The 18,856-nt window shown below is 66.0% G+C and overlaps 1 protein-coding gene across 6 annotated transcripts in view; it reads left to right on the top strand.

The window, feature by feature from the left end:
* TNK2 (tyrosine kinase non receptor 2) overlaps positions 1-18,856 on the top strand; it is a 44,870-nt gene that overhangs the window by 6,029 nt on the left and 19,985 nt on the right. For 2 of the 6 annotated variants that reach the window (XM_019532886.1, XM_019532887.1), the window contains exons 2-4: positions 1,924-2,273; positions 16,894-17,071; positions 17,348-17,418. In XM_019532886.1, the coding sequence (XP_019388431.1) occupies positions 2,250-2,273; positions 16,894-17,071; positions 17,348-17,418 (273 nt within the window). In that variant the 5' untranslated portion in view covers positions 1,924-2,249. Of the gene's footprint in view, positions 1-1,923; positions 2,274-5,289; positions 5,389-13,823; positions 14,185-16,893; positions 17,072-17,347; positions 17,419-18,856 lie in introns of those variants that run through there. The other 4 variants (XM_019532888.1, XM_019532885.1, XM_019532890.1 and 1 more) reach the window with 3 other exon arrangements.

The raw sequence follows: 18,856 nt of genomic DNA, 5'->3' as shown, positions 1-18,856 counted from the left end.
CGGGTTCTGACTTATCTGCCCACCTCTGCTGCTGGGGCAGGACTGAAGGGCACTTGGAGCAATGCTGCCGACCAGGTTTGAGAGGCACGGGGTGGCCTCGATGTGCCCTGGCGGCTTTGTCCACTCTCCCACGGCCTGTGTGGCCAGGGCTGAGGTGGGTGGACTGCGTTATGTGGGGCACCTGGATCCACCTTCAGCCATCCCTATGATCCTTGTGAAGCTGCGTCACCTCGCGTCCAGTGCCGGGAAGGGGTGGGGATTTGTGGGGTGCGGGGACCCCTCCAAGATCTGGCTGCCTGTTGAGCAGTGGGGGGGGGGGGGCATCCTAATACCCAACCGAAACTCCCCTTGCTGCAACTTGTGCCCGTTGCTCCTTGTCCTGCCATCTGCCCCCACTGAAACCAGTCCAGCTCCGTTTCTTTGCGCCCCCCTGCAGGGAGGTGAAGGCTGCTGTTCAGTCCCCCGCGGTTTTCTCTTCTGCAGACTCAATGAGCCCCGTTTCCCCAGCCTGTCATCACAAGCCATGTCCCCCAGCCCTCAAACCATTTTCGTTGCCCTCCACTGGACTTTCTCCAATGTGTCCCCATCCTTTCTGCAGTGGGGGGCCCACAACCAGACACAGGACTCCAGATGTGGCCTCCCCAGTGCTGAATAGAGAGGAGGAATCACTGCTTCGATCTGTGCCTTGTTGTCCCGGCCAGCTCTGGACCCCCTCCTCTGTCTACCCAGAGGAGCTCAGTGCAGATGGAGGGTCCCCCAGCACCTGGGGGGTGTTTGCCCTCCACCCCCTGCTGCAAGGGTTTCGCCCACATGGGGGTCCAGGCCGTGAGAACCCCTCTCCCCAAGCCAGGGCTTGCTGGATGCGGCCCGAGTGGTCAAGGGCAAATGCCGGAGTCCAGCTCCCGCCCCCGCCGGGCACACAGTGCATGCCCGCTCCTACAATGAGCTCATTCACTGGGAGGGGAGAGGCTGGGGAAGGGTGAGGGGGCTGAGCGGTGCCCAACCACAGTCTCGGCCAGCGCCGCGGCAGCACGGGCACCCAGTGAAGGCTGCGGGGCTCCCCCCTGGTCAAGGCTGGGCCTGGGATGGACGGACTACGGCCACGCTGAAGTGGGGTGGCTGACAGCATGGGGCAGGCCCCCTCTGCTTGCCCCCACCCAGGTATGGCCCCGGTAGCACACAGCGGGCTTTTCTTTACTCTCTGGTGTGGTGGGGGGGTGGGGATTAGACCTACTCCTCTTAACCCAATGGGTCTAGGGTTCCCATTGTCTCTGCCCCAACTACGGGGGCATCCTGCCCTGGGCAGAGGGAGGGGAGTGGGTCTGTTCTCCTTGGCTGGTTCTGCTCTCAGGGCTATGGTGGAGGCAGCTGGCCCCAGGACTTTGAGGGATCCGGAAACAGACTCCCACGCAGTCGCTCAAGGTCCCCTCCTCTCCCTGGGGCCGCAGAGCCCCCACAGCTCGTCCAGCACATCCTTCCTCCCACCCCTTCGTGGTGCGCTCCACCCCAGAGGTGGCCGCATGCCTGTGGCTGGCTGGGCAGGGCCCAGCAGCTGGATAGGGAAGGGGAAGCTGCGGCTGCCTGCGACTGTCTGTCCTGCCCTCCGGCGTGGGTAGCAGCCCAAGAACGCGCTGCTCTTCCCTCTTTCCTGTTTCCCTTGGCACCTGGGTGGGCGCGACGTGCGCATTGGAGCCCGGGCGTTCCCTGGCAAGCGGCGCGGGCCCTCGCTCGTGCTCTGCGGGCTGAGCTGGACGGGGGCCAAGACGGTGACAGTAGTTGCCCTTGGGACTTAACCCCCCACTCTGCGTGCGAGGGGTCGTGGGCACTGAGTGACACGAGCTGTCCCTTCCCCAGAAACCCCTGGCTGCCCCCCACAGCTTGGAGGAGGTGAGACCTCACACTTGTCCCCCTTTTTTCTTGCAGCATGAGACTGCGGACGTCGGCTCCTCCGTGACCCCTTGCTCCGTGGATGGGGCTGGTGGCTCTGCCCTCGATGGCTGTGCCGGCAGCCGCTGCACCAGGCCCAGGGGGCTGTGGGCTGCCACGCTCTGACCGGCAGTGAAGGCTGGAAGTGGATGGGCAGTGACTAGAGGCCAGTTTTGGACGCGACGCCCCTCCTTTCACCTTCTGACACCACACACCTTCAAGGTCTCTGGGGGAGACTGAAAACGGACTCCCTCTCCCCAAATCCCCCCCCCCCCAAAAAAAAAAAAAGCTGCTTGCTGTGAGAAGAACCTGGAGAAGGCTGAATGGAGCCGCAGCCTCTGCCTCAGGTAGGGACCACGGCGCTGCTCCTGCACCAGCTGCAGGGGCCATCTCTGCTGGGCCTCCGCCCAGCATCTGTTAGTGCAAACGTTGGGCATCGCGCTGTCCAGGGTGGTTGCATGGGGGGGATGGATTTGGGTTTCAATGGCTCCGCAGCAGTCTGGAGTGACTCTGGATTGCCACTGTGTCACTGGGAGCAAGATCAGCGCCCCTTGGGGTGGCGGCAGGGGGCATCTCTCTGGCCCAGGCTGATTCCCAGCTTCCTTTGCTGAAATCCTGGGTACATAGCTGGAGAGGCCACCCCTGCCCACGAGCTCTGCTCCGTGCCATGGGTTGGCATCTGCCCGGAGGTGGGTGAGCCATGGCAGTGGCACAGTCGCATCTCTGGCGCAGCTCCTGCCATCCAGCCTTGCATCGGGGTGCGCGCTGTCCCATGGCCCCTTAGGCCTGACCCTTCCCTCCCAGGCCTGCAGCCTCCCTCCCCATCTCTGGGCTGCAATGACGGGTTTGGGAGCTGCCTGGGTGTGTGGGACCACATCCCAAAGAGGGTGCTCGGTGCCTCTTGGTGGTCAAGCAAGGCTGTGCCCGCCCCGTGCTGCTGGGAACGGGGTGCTGTGTGCCTCTTGCTCCGTACCCCTGGCAGCTGTCAGGTCTCCGGTCCCTATTTTGGAGTTTCTGTGGGGGTCGCTGCTGTCTTCATCCAGGAGCTCTGGGTGCAGGGACCAAGCTGGGGCACTCGGCAGGGGGGAGATGGTGTTGTTGGCAGCTCCTCCGTTTGGGTGAGCTTTCCAGCCGGTCCCGACTGATCGGCGTGTTTAACCAGATGTTCCAGCTGGGTGCCAGCGCTGGCTGTTCTCTCCTGCCCACGGTGATTCCCTCGGCTGTTGTGGGCAGCTGACGTGCTGACCTTTGCTGCCTGGTGTTAGAAGAGCAGCCCTGTGGGTCATAAGGCCCATACTGCCAGCAGCTGATGGAGATTCCCCTTAGCTCAGAAAGCAGGCTTGGGCTTTTGAGCAGAATTGGGGTCTGTGTCCCTTCTCTGCCCTTGCGAGAGGGCTCAGACCACCCCTCCTAAGCTGCACAGCGCCAGCCCTAGCCTGCTGCCTCACCTTCACAGCCAGCCCTGGTGGCTGTTGTGGCATCCATAGCTGGCAGGGGACTGTGGCATCTCACCCCAGAGGTGGCTGCATTCCAGCAAGCTAAGGTTTTGGTGCTTCCCTCCGCCATCAGCCTCTTGCATCTGCTGCCACATCCTGGCCCCTAGTCCTTCCATCCTTAGGACCGAGGAGGCCCGTGACTGCCTGCTTCCCAAACTGCCCACAGCATCTCAGCTAGGTCTGCTCGCCCTGCAGGAGACTCACAAACCCACATCACCCCCGGCTTCCAGCCTCTGACACCGTGGCAGGGATGGGACCGCACCAGGGCTTGCTTTCGACTTCATTGCATGCAGGGGGCCGGTGAGCAACGTCCTTGGAGGCAGAGGCCTGTGGCCGCCTCTCTCTGCTTCTTGCAAAGCCTTCAAGGGGCTGCGAGGCCAGGATGGTGTTACAGCTGACGCTGCTCGTGGGAATGCGCCATGCCCCCTGCTCCCTGCCAGTGCAGGTTGACTCGCTGCGGGCTGTACAGGGGCTAGGATGCACAGATGAGCTATTCCAGTCCTGTCCAGGAGAGGGCAGCATTGTGTAGCATGAGAGCCGGGGAGGGGACAGAGCCCGAGGCAGGGCAGGGGTCTCTCCCCTGCCGCCCTTCTGGGCCGTGGCCCCCTTTGCTCTGGCAGAGCTGCTGGGCTGGGGCCTGCCGTGCTCACAACATGGCCCCGGACCTGCCACCTCTGTGTCGGCACTCGCTACCGGCTCACCCGGGAACAGGGGCGCCAGGGCTGGACTCGCAGGGTGCGGAAGCGCCCCTGCAGCATGCACATAGTGGGGTACAGCGTAAGACGGGATCCCCAGTAAAGCCCTGTCCCCTGCCACGGGGATGCCCCCGGACTGGTGCCCCGTTGCTGGGGAGGGGGTGACACGTGGTGAATCCCGTTGTCTCCAGGCAGAGCAGGGGTCTGTGGCGACCAACCATGGGGCCACCGTGGCTGCGTGGCACGTCTGCAAGCCCGGCAGCTGGAGGGGATTTCAGGGAGGAAAGCAGCTTAGGGGCAGGGATTGAGCTGGAGCAGGGACAGCCGGGCTCCTCCCCTCCTGCCCAATGCCAGCTCCCAGGACCGAGTTCGAGGACTGGGGTGGAGGAGGCTGGTGCATGCACTCAGAGCCTGCCCCTTTGGGCTTCCCAGAGCTGGGGGGCTCTGAGGCTGGCTCCCAGGGTGCTGGGCATGGACTCATTCACTCCCAAAACCTGCCCTTCTCCTCCCACCCGAGCTGGCTGTGGATGCCTGGGTGGCAGGAGCAGCCCCGGGGCCCTGCAGCAGGGGCTCTGGTTAATCATTGCTGTGGTGCAGAGCTTCGTGATGCATTAACAAACTCGGGTATCGAGGGGGGAGAGGCCAGAGCCATGGCGGAGGGGGATACTGGGGTGGTTCAACACCAGCCTGCAACTGTGGGGACCTGGAGGAGATAGCAAGGCCGTCCCGGCACTTCCCCACTCCAAATCGTGTCCTCAGGTGAGCGCTGGATGCCCTGGCACTGGTTTCCTGGCTGCAATGGCATGTCTGTGGTGTATCGGGGACAGGGCCCAGACACCTGGCTGCCTCCGAGCTGCCATATCCAGACAGGCAGGTCCTTGGCACGTGCCCCATGGGAGGGCCAGGAGGCTGGATCTGGGCCCATCCATGATCCAGGCATGCCATCGGTGGCACGATGCACACAAGTTCAGAGCCTCATCCTCCTGCCGGCTGAGCCGGGAGAGCCAGGCCAGGACAAGAAGCCTCCCCATGCCTGGCTTCCCACACGCGTGTGCGCGTGGCCCGTGGGGCTGGGCACGTGTGTGCAGGGCCGGCTGGAGGAGCCGCCCGACCTGCCTGCGGGCGTGTGTCACTGAAACTCAGGCCGGCTCCACCCCTGCTCCCGCTGGCTCCCGGGATGAATGCTCCCCAGGCAGCGGAGCCGGTGAGCTCACTGCCGTGTGACCGGTCAGCGGGGCAGGACGGTGTCCAAGCCAGCCGGGATGCAGGAGGTGAGTGGAGGCACCGAGCCCATCTCTCGGTCTGTGCGTCTCGGGGCCCTGCCCGCCCCTCTAGCAAGGTTATAACGGGGGTCGAACATGAATCTTGCTGGGGTGTGTGGCCATTCCCCCGTGCTGGGGACTGGAAATGGAGACTAAAACCGAGTCCGGATGGCAGCTTGTTGTGTGGGGGACCCCTCTCATGGGGCAAAGACCCAGTGGGGCAGGAAGCCGGGGGATTGCAAACCCACTCCGTGCCAGGGGTGGAGATGAGGAGACTGGGCTGTGTGTCTGCTTGGCGTGGAAATGAATCCCACCATTCCCAGCCGCACTGGGGGCGCGCACATGCGTCCTCCCTGCCTCTGCTCGCTCCCCTTTTTGCCAGGTCCGGACGGCTCCTGCCATAGCACGTGTGTCAGTCACCGCCCGCCTCGCATACCGGCATACTGACACGTGTGTGTGTGGGCAGGAGGTGCCTCACGAGGTCGGGCCGTGGGGCTCTTCCCCGCCCCGGCAGGTGAGCTCAGCACCCTGGCACGACGGGAGGAGCTGAGGCCGCGTGGAGCCCCGGGCAGGGAAGCCAGGTCACCTACTTCCTCTGGCTGGCTGCTCCACGGACCCAGGCCCATAGGGCACTCGCCCTGTTACCGGTGACCGCGGGGAGGTGACCAACCCTTGGGCTTGGCTCTTCCTAAAATCCTCTGGGGCAAGACCCCAGTTGCCCCCTTCCCCTGCAGCAGGTTCATCCCCAGCCCTCCTTTGTGGGGTCTGCGCACCTAGGGATGGGCAAGACCCCTTCCTGCCAGCATTGCCCATAATGGTGCTGGTGCCTCTCCAAAGGTCCCCTAGATGCTGGGCGAGTTGTGGGACCCCAGGGCCAGCTTGCGGCAAATCGAGGCACTGCGGAGCTGGCCCAGATGGGCTGCGATGCAGACCAGAGCCCCGGGCAGAGGGAGGCCTGAGCGCCTCCCCACCCCCAGGTCCCAGCACTTCCTCCCCTGTCCAACCTGGAGCTGCCAGGCCAAGTCATTTCCTACCCGGGAAGGTGAGTCAGGCTGTGTGGAGCCTGGAGATGGGAAGCGGAGGAGAGGGAGCAGCCCACGCGTCGCCTCGCGGGGCCCGGGGAGCTTTGCAGGGACAGCGACGGCTGCCACGGGTCGGAGTGGCGCAGGGCTCGCTCCTGGTGCTGGCGGGGTTGGAGAGGCCCGGTGGTGGAGCAAGGAGCCTGGTAATCTGCGGCCAGCCCCGGCTCGTTTGAACCCAGGCAGGGAGGTGGGGGGCGGTCGATTAGGACCCGTAGCACGTCTGCGTTGAGTCCAGGGACTCAGCCGGGAGGGGGTGGTGCTGCCCAGTGGGCAAAGCAAGGCACGGCCCCGATGAGGGGGGAGAGGAGGCAGGGTTGCCCTGATGAGACGAGACCACCTGAGGCAGGGTCTCACAGTGCAGCTCCCAAAGGAGGGGTGAAGACCCCCTGCCCAAACCGTCTCCCCCCCAAGCCTGGCTGGACTAGCAGGGGGCTGCGGGTCAGGCCTGGGGGGCCAAGGGCAGGAACAGGGGTGCTGGGAGGGATGCTGACTGGCTGTGGGTTGGGGTACCGCCGCGGGGGGGCTGTGTGCCTGGGCTTGGCCTGACAGCCCCCAGCTGTGGAGAGGTACAGAGTCCTATGCAGTGCCCTCCACTCCCGTCATACACGTACACACATGCGTGCCCACACATTCCTGTGCGTGCCTAGGGCTGAGCTAATGGGCCGTGATAATTGTGCGAGGAAAGTGATGGAGCGGGAGAAGCAGAGGCTGCGTCTGGGGGCCGGCGGAGCCCAAGGGACGCCGAGACCATCCCAGGGGCACGAGGAGGATCCTGGTAGCAAGGCCCAGACCAGGGAAGGGGGGCAAAAGCTTTGTTGCTGGGAGAAGGGAGCATTTTACCTCCATTTCCTTCAGCCCCCGCAGCAGGCGCGAACATTGGCATCTCTGGGTTACAGGCAGGGAAACTGAGGCACAGGGTGAGCTCATGAGACCACCCTGAGCAGCAGGAGTCCTGGGTTTCTTGCCTCAGGTGTCTTTGGCCCCCAGGGCTCAGTGGGCATTCAGGCAGCCTGGCCTGTCCTTCTTGCCCTCCATATGCCGGAGTCAGGTGCGCACGGACCCGCCGGGCCCCAGGAGACGTCGCAGCGCGCTGGGCACCATCCTGCCCCGCCGCTGGGGGCATGGCTGGCGCGGGGCATTTCTCAGTGACTGCAGGGGCTGTGGCACCAGGTCAGGCTCAGGTGGCAGGCAGCTCAGGGACCCCAAACTCTTCCTCACGGAGAGGTGGGCATCACCGGGGGCGCAGCAGGAGATGCTGGCACAGCTGCCTCCTCACAGTGGCAATCTGGCTGCTTAATCTCTAAACTAGCCCTGGCGCCGGTTTATTTATTGATTTTCCCCCCTCCCCCTCCCCGTGCAGCGTCTGGGTCAGTGACCAGAGCACAGCTGCTAAAGGGGGGCACCCAGCCCCCCAGAAACCCCTCCCCAGCACAGTCTGGGGTCTTATGGGGGGGGGGGGTGGATAGTGGCCATCCCAGCCGTGCCTGGCCGTGGGTGTGGAAACGAGGGCTCCCTGTCCGTGCCCCCCCCCCCCCACACACACACACGCTACCAGGCAAAGGGAGGGCTGGCACCCGTATGCCAGGTCGGCGCAGCCATCTTCCCGGGGCTCCCTTCCCCCTCCTGCGTTTGGATGGCGGAGAGGCCTGGGAGCCAGCGTGGGGAGGGGGAGCCGGCGCCGGGAGCATGAGCAGTGCAGGGATGCTTTCCCAGCCAGCCCAGGATGCTGCTGGCTAGCCAGCATCTCTCCTCCCCTTGCAGGCAGGGGCTGGGCACGGTGACGCTGCGGCCTGGTCCTGCACCTGCCTGGAGACGGGGCTGCTAGCTGCAGCCTCTGCAGCTCTCCACCCGCCCGTGTCCTGCCAGGGCAGGGGGATCTCCGGGCCTGGCATCGCTCTGGGTTGCAGGGGGAGGCCTCCCCGGAGAGGGATGCTCCCGCATCCCTGCAGGGATCTGGCCGCCGGAGGGACAGCAAGCTGCTGAAGCAGGACCAGGCCGGGGGGGCCGGTGCCCTTGGGCCTGGGTCACCTTCACCGGTCCCTGCCTCCAGCACTGCAGCAACTTTCTGCCATGTGACCACGGAGCCTGGATCCATCCCTGCTCCACCCCTGGCGCCGGTCCTGCAGCCATGGGGGAGAAGTCGGACTACCAGCGCTTGGGCAGCACCGAGGAGGACGACGAGGCCTTGAGCGCCCGCCCCGCCACCTTCCCGGAGGGCGCTGGGCGCAGGTCCCCACGGCTGCTCAACGGGAACGCTGGGCCTCCGCGGCAGGAGATGCCACCGAGCGGCCAGGCAGCGCCGGGCCAGAGGGTCAGTACAGCGGGGCCATGCGGGTGCTGGGTACCAACTGGGCTTGTTCGCGGCTGCTTGGAGTCCCCCGTCCCGTTGCGCCTTGTTCGCAGCAGTGTCCTGGGGGCATTGTGGGGTGGGCGGTGGTACATAGGTCTGAAAGGTGCCCGTCACCCTCAGTGCCAGCTCTTGTAGGCCTGGAGCAGAGCAAGGCAGGGCATGGTGCCCCGGCCCCCCAGGCCTTGGCCTGCCTGCACTGGGCTGTATTGCAGGGGTGGGAAGCATTGCTCTCCTGGGAGCATAGCTGGATGGGAGGGCTGGGAAGAGGAGACGTGCACGCTCAGCTGCATGGTCCATGCTGTTTTATACCAGGGAAACTGAGGCACGGCTTGGGGAGGTGGCTGTGCTGAGGCTGCGAATGAGCCCACGGCAGGGCGGGGCAAAGCACTGCGGACCCCAGCTCTCAGGCCTGCTAGGAACGGCTTGAAAAGTGGACATGCGGCTCCCGGAGGGACTCTTCCAGCGGGCGCGTGGCTTGCCCCTAGGAAAGGGGGCTGTCTGCTTCCCCTGCCTGCACACCCCTCGCCCACAGAGACCGGGCCGTGCCCAGCAGTTGGGGCCTGGCACTGTGCAGCATGATTCACTGGGAGGAGGCTGGGGGCTGGAGGAGCAGTGGCCTTGGCAGGGCGACGTGGGGCTGAGATAGTAGGGGGTCGCGGGAGTGGCAAGGCAGGGCCGGGCTGGCAGGGCCAGGGAGGCTGGAGGAAGGCAGGCACTGAGGGGTGAGGGGCAGGAGCCAGGCGTGATGGAGAGGGTGACGAGGGGAGCTGGCAGAGCTGTGCATAGACAGCCCTGGGGCAGGGCCTGGCATCCCTATCCCTTGCGGGCAGCAGGCCAAGCTCAGGCCAGACCCCTGACCCCAAGGGGAGCAGGGCCATGGTGGGTTGGGGTGGGGCACTGCAGGCCCCTGGCACTGAAACTGCCCCAGCTCCATGGGCAGCCCCCCCGTAGTGCCCCCGCGGGTGGAGGGGCGTGCAGGGTGTCCCTGAGGGGCCAGGTATATGCGGGGCACGCTGGAGGCAGTGCTTCGGGTGGGCGGCTGCCCTCCGAGACCCCTTGGCTTACACATCCAGCTATGGCCCAAACCAGGCTGAATCATGCTAGAAAGCATCATGGGTCGGGCAGGTTTCCATGAAGACACATCCTGGCGACACCCCCCCATCTGTGCTAGGCCAGAAGTAAGGGATGCCTGGGCATGGGACTCTGCTGGCAGGCAGGCACCAGGGCCCCGGGGCAGGGATCGGGGCTTCCCGACAGGACATCTTCTCCATCTTTCGGTGACCACAGTCTTTTGGGGCTCCCCTTGCAGCTCGCCGTGTCCAGGTGGATGAAATGGGGAAACTGAGGCTGACCGCTGCTCCCACAAGAGCTTCATTAGGAGCCTCATCGGCTTCGAGCCCTGTCCCCACTGTGTCTTTGGGAAGGAACCTCCGGGCTGCATGGAGGGGAGAGAGCAGCCCTGGCACCCCCATGCTGTGTGCGGTGGGCTGCCTGCTCCCAAGAGGGGGAAACTGAGGCACGGAGGGGCTGCATGGCTGGACGTAGGTTATGCAACATCCCTGCGGCCTTGTCTGGCCAAGTGGAGGTGGGGTCGGGGATCAGGAAGGCATTTTACCCCGGGGGCAGATCCCCACGGGCTGCGGGGGTTTTGCCGTCCTCTGTAGCAGGGGACGTGGCTCTGGGCCTCTTCGGCAGTGGGCCTCGTAGTCGCGTGACAGGCTTGACCGCGCCGTTCTAGGGACGGGTCGGACACGGACGTGCCTGGGGTGCTTTGGTCGGGGCCGATCCTGCCTGTAGCAGGGGCCTGCGCTAGCTCTCACCCTCTGATGTACCCAGCTTTGCTGCGACTCCTCCGTGTCTTTCCTGGCACACCCTGAGCTGGCTCGGGAGCTGTCCTCTGCATGTGCGTGCACCCGGCGATGCAGGGGGACCTGCTCGCCTTTGGGGCTGGGCATCAGCCCCCCCCAAGCAGCCTCCAGCCCTGCCCCGCTCTCATGGAGGATGCCCTGTGCCACGCTGCCTTCGCTGAGCTCCCTGCATGGCAGGGTCTGGCAGCCCCTGTGCCTGGCAGCTGTGCCAGCCCCTCCTCGCGCCTGGGCTGTGCCCGGCATGTCAATGAGGCGCCCGCAGCTGCAGCCCCTAATTGGGGAAGCAGGACACACCTGCGCTTGGCCCTCCGCCCGCTCCACTTCCTTTCCCACCGCCCTGGACAGACAGGCCCTGTGTCTGATGGAGCCCAATCCTGCCCGGGGCTGCGCAGGCTTGAATCCCATCGCAAGCTGTTGCGGGGGGGGGCTCTGTGCACCGCCATGCCCCTGCTCTGCCCGCCTGGCTGAGCGTGGCAGCCCCAGATGTCTCGGTGCGTGACCTTTGGTGCGGGGGGGGCCCCGCTGCTTGGCCAAGGGAGGCTGGGAGTGCCTAGGGAGAAGGGAAACCCATAACCTGGGGCACGACTGTGTGTTTGGAGCACGCGTGCGTGTAACCAGCTGCTGTGCTTCCCCTCTATGGGGGGGCTGTCCACCAGCCATCACCTGGATGCTGCGACCTGAGCGTGACGGGCTGCCTGAGTCTGCAGAGAGCCTGGGCCTTACCCTGCCCAGCTCCAGGTGGTGGAGGGGGCACTTTAACCCTTTCATTGCTTACCGAGGGGGGCAAGAAAGCATCTGTGCATGGCAGGGCATACAAAAGGGGGGCACAGGAGATGCATGCATTGAGGTCACCGGAGGGCAATGTTGCCCTGTGTTTTAAGCGGGGGGGAGTGGTTAACTCTGCTTGGCTCCTTATTTAGGGAAGGGACATCTGGGCCAGGCAGCCCGGCACAGGGGCCTCTTGGCCTCAGCTGGTTTTGCAAGCAGGGGTCCCAGGGGGGCTGTGAGGAGGAGGAGGGCAGGTCAGGCCGGGGTCTGACCGCCTCCGGCCGCCCGCGGTCTCCTCTCTCTCACGCCACGAGCAGCCTCCATGGAGCTCCGGGGCCGCGCGTTTGTCCAGCTGTTCTCCCCGGGGACCCGCCGGGACCCGGTGCTAGACAAGGAAGCAGTGTTCAGGAGCCAGCCCTGCGCCTGCCAGGCCTCCGCCGCTCTCCCTGCTTGGCACGGGGACAGCCCCGTGCTTTGGGACGCCCCAGGGAGCCACGGGGGTGCAGGGGAAGCGCGCAGCCCTGTCCCCGCCAGCCCAGGCCAGCTGTCAGGTGCACCGCACAGGAAGCGCTGTGTGGAGATGCGGCGCGTGGCCAAGAGTTGGGGAGACGCGCGAGCCCCTGGGTGCGGCTGCGGGGCGCCTGTGGGGAGGCAGGCAGTGCAAGGAACAGCCCCGGTCCAGCTGGCCGGGGGTGGAGATGGGCCCCTGGGCCCCGCGTGTTCGTGAGATCTTGGCGATGCCTCCAGGTGTGGTGTGGGAAGGGGACAGGCCTAGGACTGGGGGCTCGGCTGGCCTGTTGGCAGGAAATGACCCTGGGCCCGGGCTGCCCCCAGCTCCCCGAGCTCAGCATTGCTCTGTCACTTGGAGCCAGCGCTTTGCCCCCAGCCACCGAGGGGGAAGGGCTGTTGGACCCCACAGCCCACCCCACTGGCCCCGCTTGCTGCTGCCATATGCCTGGCTCTGAGCAAGCCCCCCAGCTCTGCAGCGGGGGAAGGAGGGTGACACAGGTGCATCGAGAAACAGGATCCTTGGCTGGTCCTGCTCTCCCTGACCCTGTGTCCTGGGGAATCGGCTCCGGAGCTGCCCCGGGTCACGTCTGCCCATCACTGAGCGTGCGGGCATGGCCACCTCTGGGCATCGGGCACGTGCCCTGTGCTAAGCAGGGGGAGAAGACCACCCTGAGGCCTCGGGGGACATGGGCATTCCCACCTGCCTCCAGCCACTGCAGGTAGTGGGACTGCCCCCGGGGTCCAGGGCCTTTCAGCACCGCGTGGGGCTGGGGCTGGACACGGGACTCGCATCAGTCCTTGCTGGGCTGCGACCGCGGGGGACGTTTTGCAGGTAGAGACGCCCGTGCGGACGGGACGCTGCTTGTGCTTCGCGCGTGCCCATCCCCAGGGCGTCTGGGCTTGGAGGAGCCACGTGCTTTGTATACAGAGGGGTTCCCTGTGACCTGCCCATTGCAGACTCAGGCTTTTCTAGAGGGACGGTTGCAGACCCAGCCCGGTTGCTCGAGCCGAGATAGCCGGGCCTTGTGGCGCGGCCACGGCAAACCGGAACCGTCCCCCGGGAACGGTCGGTCTGCAGCTCGGATATCCAGGTCACCAGGGCTGGACTGTGCCCCCCCTCTCCCTCCCTTCCCCCTCCCGGTGCAAACGAACCGAGGGCAGCAGTGCGATCCCCGTTCGCGTGTGCACGGGGCGGGGGGAGCACGGGTGGAGAATGGGGCGCCGAGGAGCGCGTGAGAGAGGCCGGGAGAGCGGAGGAGACTGAGGAGCTGTTTGAAATCCCAAGCAAGAGGCCCACAGGAAACAGACTCTCCAGCCCGCAGTTAAATCTGACCTCTTGGCTGCCGATCAAAAAGCGTTCCCTGCGAATACCATAGCGTCTCTGTTCCAGCCAGGCGGGCGGACGCGGGAGTGAGGGGTGGGAGCAACTCGCTGCGGCCTGCAGGCACGGGAGGGGGGCCGGGGGCGCCGCCGAACGCACACGCGGGCCCCGCGGTGCCCACGCCACGGAGCTGGGAGCGGCGGTGCCGAACCGCGGGCACCCTCCGTCCCGCGCCCCCTGCCTCCGCAGGACCTGTTGCGAAAGCGGAGGCTCGGGAAGGGGGATGATGGCTGGGGCCCCGGCTTCGGCGTGATGCCAGGCTCCCGCCCGCGCACGCAGCCCCACGCCAGCTCCTGATCCTGGGGACGGCCCCCCCGACCTGGGTTTTATGGAGGAGCTGTGCCCGTGTCCCCGGGGCCCCGGCAGAAGCGACCACGCAGGCTGCCAGCCCTCCCGGCACGGCGCGGCGGCCGGAGGGGACCGGCTGCAACGACCTGTGCGCAGCGTCCTGCTCTCTCCCCCTCTGGGTCCATCTAAGAGGCTTCGGCGTCCAGCTCTGGGCTGACCCACGGGAGCGGACCCTGCGCCTCGGCCTGGCTCGTGGGCGGCCGACGGGGTCGGGGCAGCCCCAGCCCAGCCTGGAGCTCGCTCATGCTGGAGGAACCAGTGCTGCCGCGAACCGGGACAGCCGTGTGATGCGTGCAGGAGTCTTGCCAAGGGCCCTGGTCTCCTGCTCTGCTTCCCCTCCTGCACTTACCCCGGCAGGGCCAGGACTGGAGCGCCCAGGACTTACTCTCAGCCTGCGCCCGGAGAGCCGGCAGCGCCCGGCCGGCAGGAGCAGAGATGCATCGCTTCGAGGCCCTGCGCCGCTCCCTGCCCTTCCTGGCCCACTTCCGCGTCTACCGCGTAAGTCCCTTTGCCTCCGTCTCCGCCTGCATTGCCACGGGGGAGCTCCTTGCCCGGGGGGGCCGTGCTGCTGGGCTTGTGGGGTGCGTGGGTTGCATGGCATGTCGAGGACGGCACTGCAGCCCCTAGCCTTCCCCCCACGCCCCTGCTCCAGGCTCCCGTCCACATGCTCCCCTTCGTTGCCGGATGCTCCCTCGCCCTGCAACGAGGATGGGGTCCCCGTGGCTGGCTTCCCAGCTCACACCTCTGGCATGCCCCCTGCCCCACGGGGGTCACCAGGGGCCTCTCTCCGGCCCCCAGGCACTGCCGCACCCACCGTATTTTTAGACCAGACTCCGCCGCGCAGGGAATTTTAGTGGTCGCGCTGCGGCTCGGAGCGGCTGTAACCCAAGAATCCCCTCCCGGCCCCCGGGCTGGGGGTCCATGGAGAGAGGCACAGCAGTGGGTTGGTATTCGGGGGGGCTGCAAATGCCCAGGCAGGACACAGCTAGAGATGGGGTGCAGCAGACAGAGGTGGGGTGCCCCCAGGAGGGCCAGCTTCAGAGCAAACGGCGTCTGTCTTCCATCCGTGTGCCGGTCTTCACAGTAGCTGCCCTGGCCCCGCTGCGCTAGGTGCTGTACAAGCTGGTGCCTTTCCGAGGAGGCTGGCATCTGAGGTGCGTGCCGGCAGAGGTGCCGTGGCAGAGGATCGCTCCCAAGAGCGGCACAGCACCGTGCAGGGGGGAGATGCTGATGTGCAGCTGGGACATGTGGGCTGCAGGACCCCCGGTCACAGTGCCACGGCATGAGGAGAGGTGGCTGGCAGGGCATCGAGGGAGCCCGCGCTGAAGGAGACTTCCTCTGCGCTCTCCCCACATACCTCTTCTCATGTGATGCAGTCGCTCGCTCACCCCCGTCCTTACCCCACGTGGTGAAAGCCCTGGTGCCCCATGCCCTCCAGGGCAGCTGGCAGGACTAGGCCTTCGTGGCAGGTGTGGGGCTGGGGAGGGGGATGCTGCTGGGCTGAGGGCCCTAGCATGAGACATCGGCGTGCATGTGAGACCCGTCGGGGGGCCAGCCGTGGGCAACGCGGCCGTCCCCTCGGAGCCCCCACCCAGGCGAGGGGCCTGCAGACCCACACACTAGGGCTGCCGGTGGACAGCAGCCCCCATGGCACGGGGAAGGACAGACAGTTGCCCAGGAGGAGACACCCGGTCCTGTCTTCAGGGGCAGAGGTGCACACATATGTACACACGCGTGTGCACGCGGGCAAGCCCGGCAGGGGAGGGGTGCCCGGGCTGGGTAGAGTGGAGCCAGCCCGGCTTTCCCCGGCTTCCGCACCAAACATGGTCATGGGAAACGGGTCCTCCTGCACTTGGCCGTGACGCCGGGCGGTGGCGGTGCCAGGGGGCACGAAGCGCTGGTGGGCGGCAGGGCGGGCGGCGCTTCGGCCAGCTGCATCCAGCACAGCTGCGCCCGCCCCCAGAGCCAAGCTCCCCGTGGCCGCGGCGCTGGAGGGGTTGCGACAGCTGAGATGGGGCCCTCCTGATGCCCTGCCCTCTCCTGGCATCACTGGCATGGGGAGGGAGCTGGGCTGGTCAGGGGCCAGCGCACCCAGTGGCTGGCTGGAAACGGTGCCCTTGCTACAGCCGAATCTGGCAGGGAATGTGGCTGCTGGTTTGCCCCAGGTGCCCCCCAGGCTGGCACTTGGGCTGCTGCATTGGGCGGGGAACTGCCCGCTCCATCCCATGTGCCCCTTGGGGACCCTTCAAGCTGCCAGTGCTGCCTGGAAGAGAAGCCCGTAGGGGCAGCATGTTTCCCGGGCTCCTCGTGGCTCTCTGTCCACTGGACAGGGTAGCAACATCGTGCTCTCCAAGCCCAGGGCCAGTCCGGCTTGCATGATGTTCCAGCACTAACGAGAGCAGCCAGGAGCCGCTTGGCTTCTCTGCGCCGCTCCCCGTGGCCCCGGAGACAAGCGGGTCCTTGCCAGAGAAGGATGCAGCAGCAGGTCACATTGTCCCAGTGATTCTGGCAGCGCCCTGTGGGCGCAGGCCTGGGGGGTGACAGGATGTTGCAAGGCTGGAGAGGCAGAGAGCTCCTGGCTCAGCAAAGCCGGGCACGGTGCAGGGAGATGTGGTGCTTTGGCAAAGCCATGGAGACCGCTGCAGCCTGTAGTGCACCCCGTGTGCAGCTGGAGGCCAGCAGGGACCAGGGCAGGGGATGCACGGGGTGCCCAGTGGGCAGCTAGCACCAGCCTCAGAGATGGAGGGGAGGGACAACTTCCTGAGAGCGGCGGTGGGGGCACCAGCATGTCACACCTTGCCTCGGGCCTCCCAGGGTGCTGGCGCCATCACACGTGCCAGCTCCACATCCCCCAAGAGCAAATGGGATAGCTCTGCCCAGGGCCCTGCTGCAGCACCATGGGGTCCATGCCAGGTGGAATTGGGGCTCCCCGATGGCCTGCAAGTGCCTTCTTCCAGCAGCCTGTCCCCATCCCAGCCCCCCCGGGCTTGCCGTGGGGGTCTCTGAATGGGCTGGTGACCCCCCAACCCCAAGGCTCAGGCTTGTAGGGGTGTGAGTGGGCTGGTGCCCATCACCTTCCCTCATCCGGGAAGCATGGGGTGAGTGCTCCTTGGTGCCGTGGGCACTGTGGGCTGTCTCGGGGCGCTGTGAGCAGTATGGGGTCTATGTGCCCTGCTCACCCCGCGCCCCGGCTCTGTTCCCCCGCAGAAGCTGAGCTGCAGCATGCAGGCAGACGAGGGCACGGACTGGCTCCTTGAGCTGCTGACGGAGGTGCAGCTGCAGCAGTACTTCCTTCGCATCCGGGACGACCTCAACGTCACCCGCCTCTCACACTTCGAGTATGTCAAGAATGAGGACCTGGAGAAGATCGGCATGGGGCGCCCGGGTGCGTATGGCCGCGGCCCTGACCCCGCACCCCTTGCCCTCTCTCCTTCCCTTCTGTCCCCCACCACGTTACTGGGGGTCTTCCCCAGGGTGCTGGGCCTGGGCAAGCTCCAGCTTGCAGCCCACAGGGCTTGGTACCCCAGGCCGATGCTGTCTTGACAGGCTGCAGGGCCTCTACCCTGACTTGCATTTCCCTCCTGGCAGAAAGGCTCAGGGTGGGGTGGGCCAGGGCACCAGCTCGCCGTGGGCCCATGGGTGACGGCATTTGTCTCCACAGGCCAACGACGGTTGTGGGAGGCCGTGAAGAGGAGGAAAGCTATGTGCAAGCGCAAGTCATGGATGAGCAAGGTACAGCAGGCAGGGGCCTCGTGGGACGGGGGCGCCGGGCTGGAAGCGAGTAAGGGCAGGCATGCCCTGAGTGCTCGGCTTGGGTGTGAGTTGAAGGAGATGGGGAAACTGAGGCGCGGGGCCTGTTCACCCATGGCCGTAGAGGAGATAGAATGGGCATGGTGCGGATCCTGGATCCCAGCCCAGTGCTTGGCCTCTCCACCCAGGCTTCAGCTCATCCCAGTCATGCGCCTTGCAAAGGGATCAGGAGCCAGTCCGAGGGGCATGGCCCCAGGGGGCCTCAGCCACGTCCCTGACACCAAGTGTTGGCTGGGGAGACAGGGAGACACTTCCGCAGCGCTGCCCACAGAAGCTGCCATTAAAGTGGTGGCTCTGGGCACCCCAGCCCAACCCTGCCAGTCCCAGCACCTGCTGCACCCCATTGCTGGCCTGGGAGCTTGTCCTCGAAGGGGCTCTGTTCTCCCCCCGCCACACGGGACTTCGGCTGCTATCGCTCCTGCCTCTTGGGTGGCCCAAACCGTGGTCAGGTGTTTGTGGGCACGAGAGATGCTGGGGGTGACTGCAGGCGCAGCACTGGGTTACATGCAGACAGCTGAGTGCCAGGAGGTCTCAGGGCGATGCTTGGGGTCCTTGTCATGGAGCCAGTGGGTCACAGCAGCTGCTGGTGATGGGTGGGCTGGGGGGGAGGGTGGGCTGGGGGGAGGGTCCTTGCCAGTGCTCCCCATGGCAGTGCCTGACCATCCCCGAGGATTCGGGGCAGTGGGTGCTGGGCTGTCTGGGCAGGGCTGCCTGAGACAGACAGTCAGGCAGTTCATTCTGCTGGGTGAGTCTGACTGTTTCCAGGGAGCTAATGAAGTGCTAATTAGGTGCTGGGTATGCAGCTCGCCTCTGCCCTGGGGGTGGGGCTGGCTCCAGGCTTGAGTGTGAGTGTGAACGTGAGCGTGCCCTCTGGTGCCAGCCTCCGAGCAGGACTCAGAGAAGCCTGCAAGTAGCTGGGAAGGCGCTGACGGCCAGGCTGGACCCCTGCCCAGTTGGGCCCTTCTCTTCCCAGAACCTCTTTCTGGTCTTGCCCTGGCTCCCGTTCCTGCCCCATTACCCCTGGGAAACCCACCCTTCCCCCCCACAGAATGAGTCCACAAGACCGGGGCTCCTTGTCTGTATGGCAGACCCCCCCCAACCCTCTGCTAGTAGCTGGGCAGCCCCACCCCATATCTGGCAGCCAGGCCACGCATATTCATGGCGCGCTGGCCCCCAGCTTGGCCCGGCTCCGGGATTAGCCCCAGCCCATGGTAGGTGTCTCCTGTGAGTCACCTCAGCCGAGCTGCTACCGGGGCCAGGACGGGCTTTTAATAGAGCGCGACTCATCCCCACCCGGCACGAGACATTCCCGTTTCCCAACCCTGGCTCCAGAGCTTGCCAGCCTCTTCCTCACCTCCCC

Source organism: Crocodylus porosus, unplaced genomic scaffold (genome assembly GCF_001723895.1).
Source record: "Crocodylus porosus isolate Cpor-Errol unplaced genomic scaffold, CroPor_comp1, whole genome shotgun sequence".
Taxonomy (NCBI): Eukaryota; Metazoa; Chordata; order Crocodylia; family Crocodylidae; genus Crocodylus; species Crocodylus porosus.
This window is presented reverse-complemented; position numbering and strand designations above follow the sequence as displayed.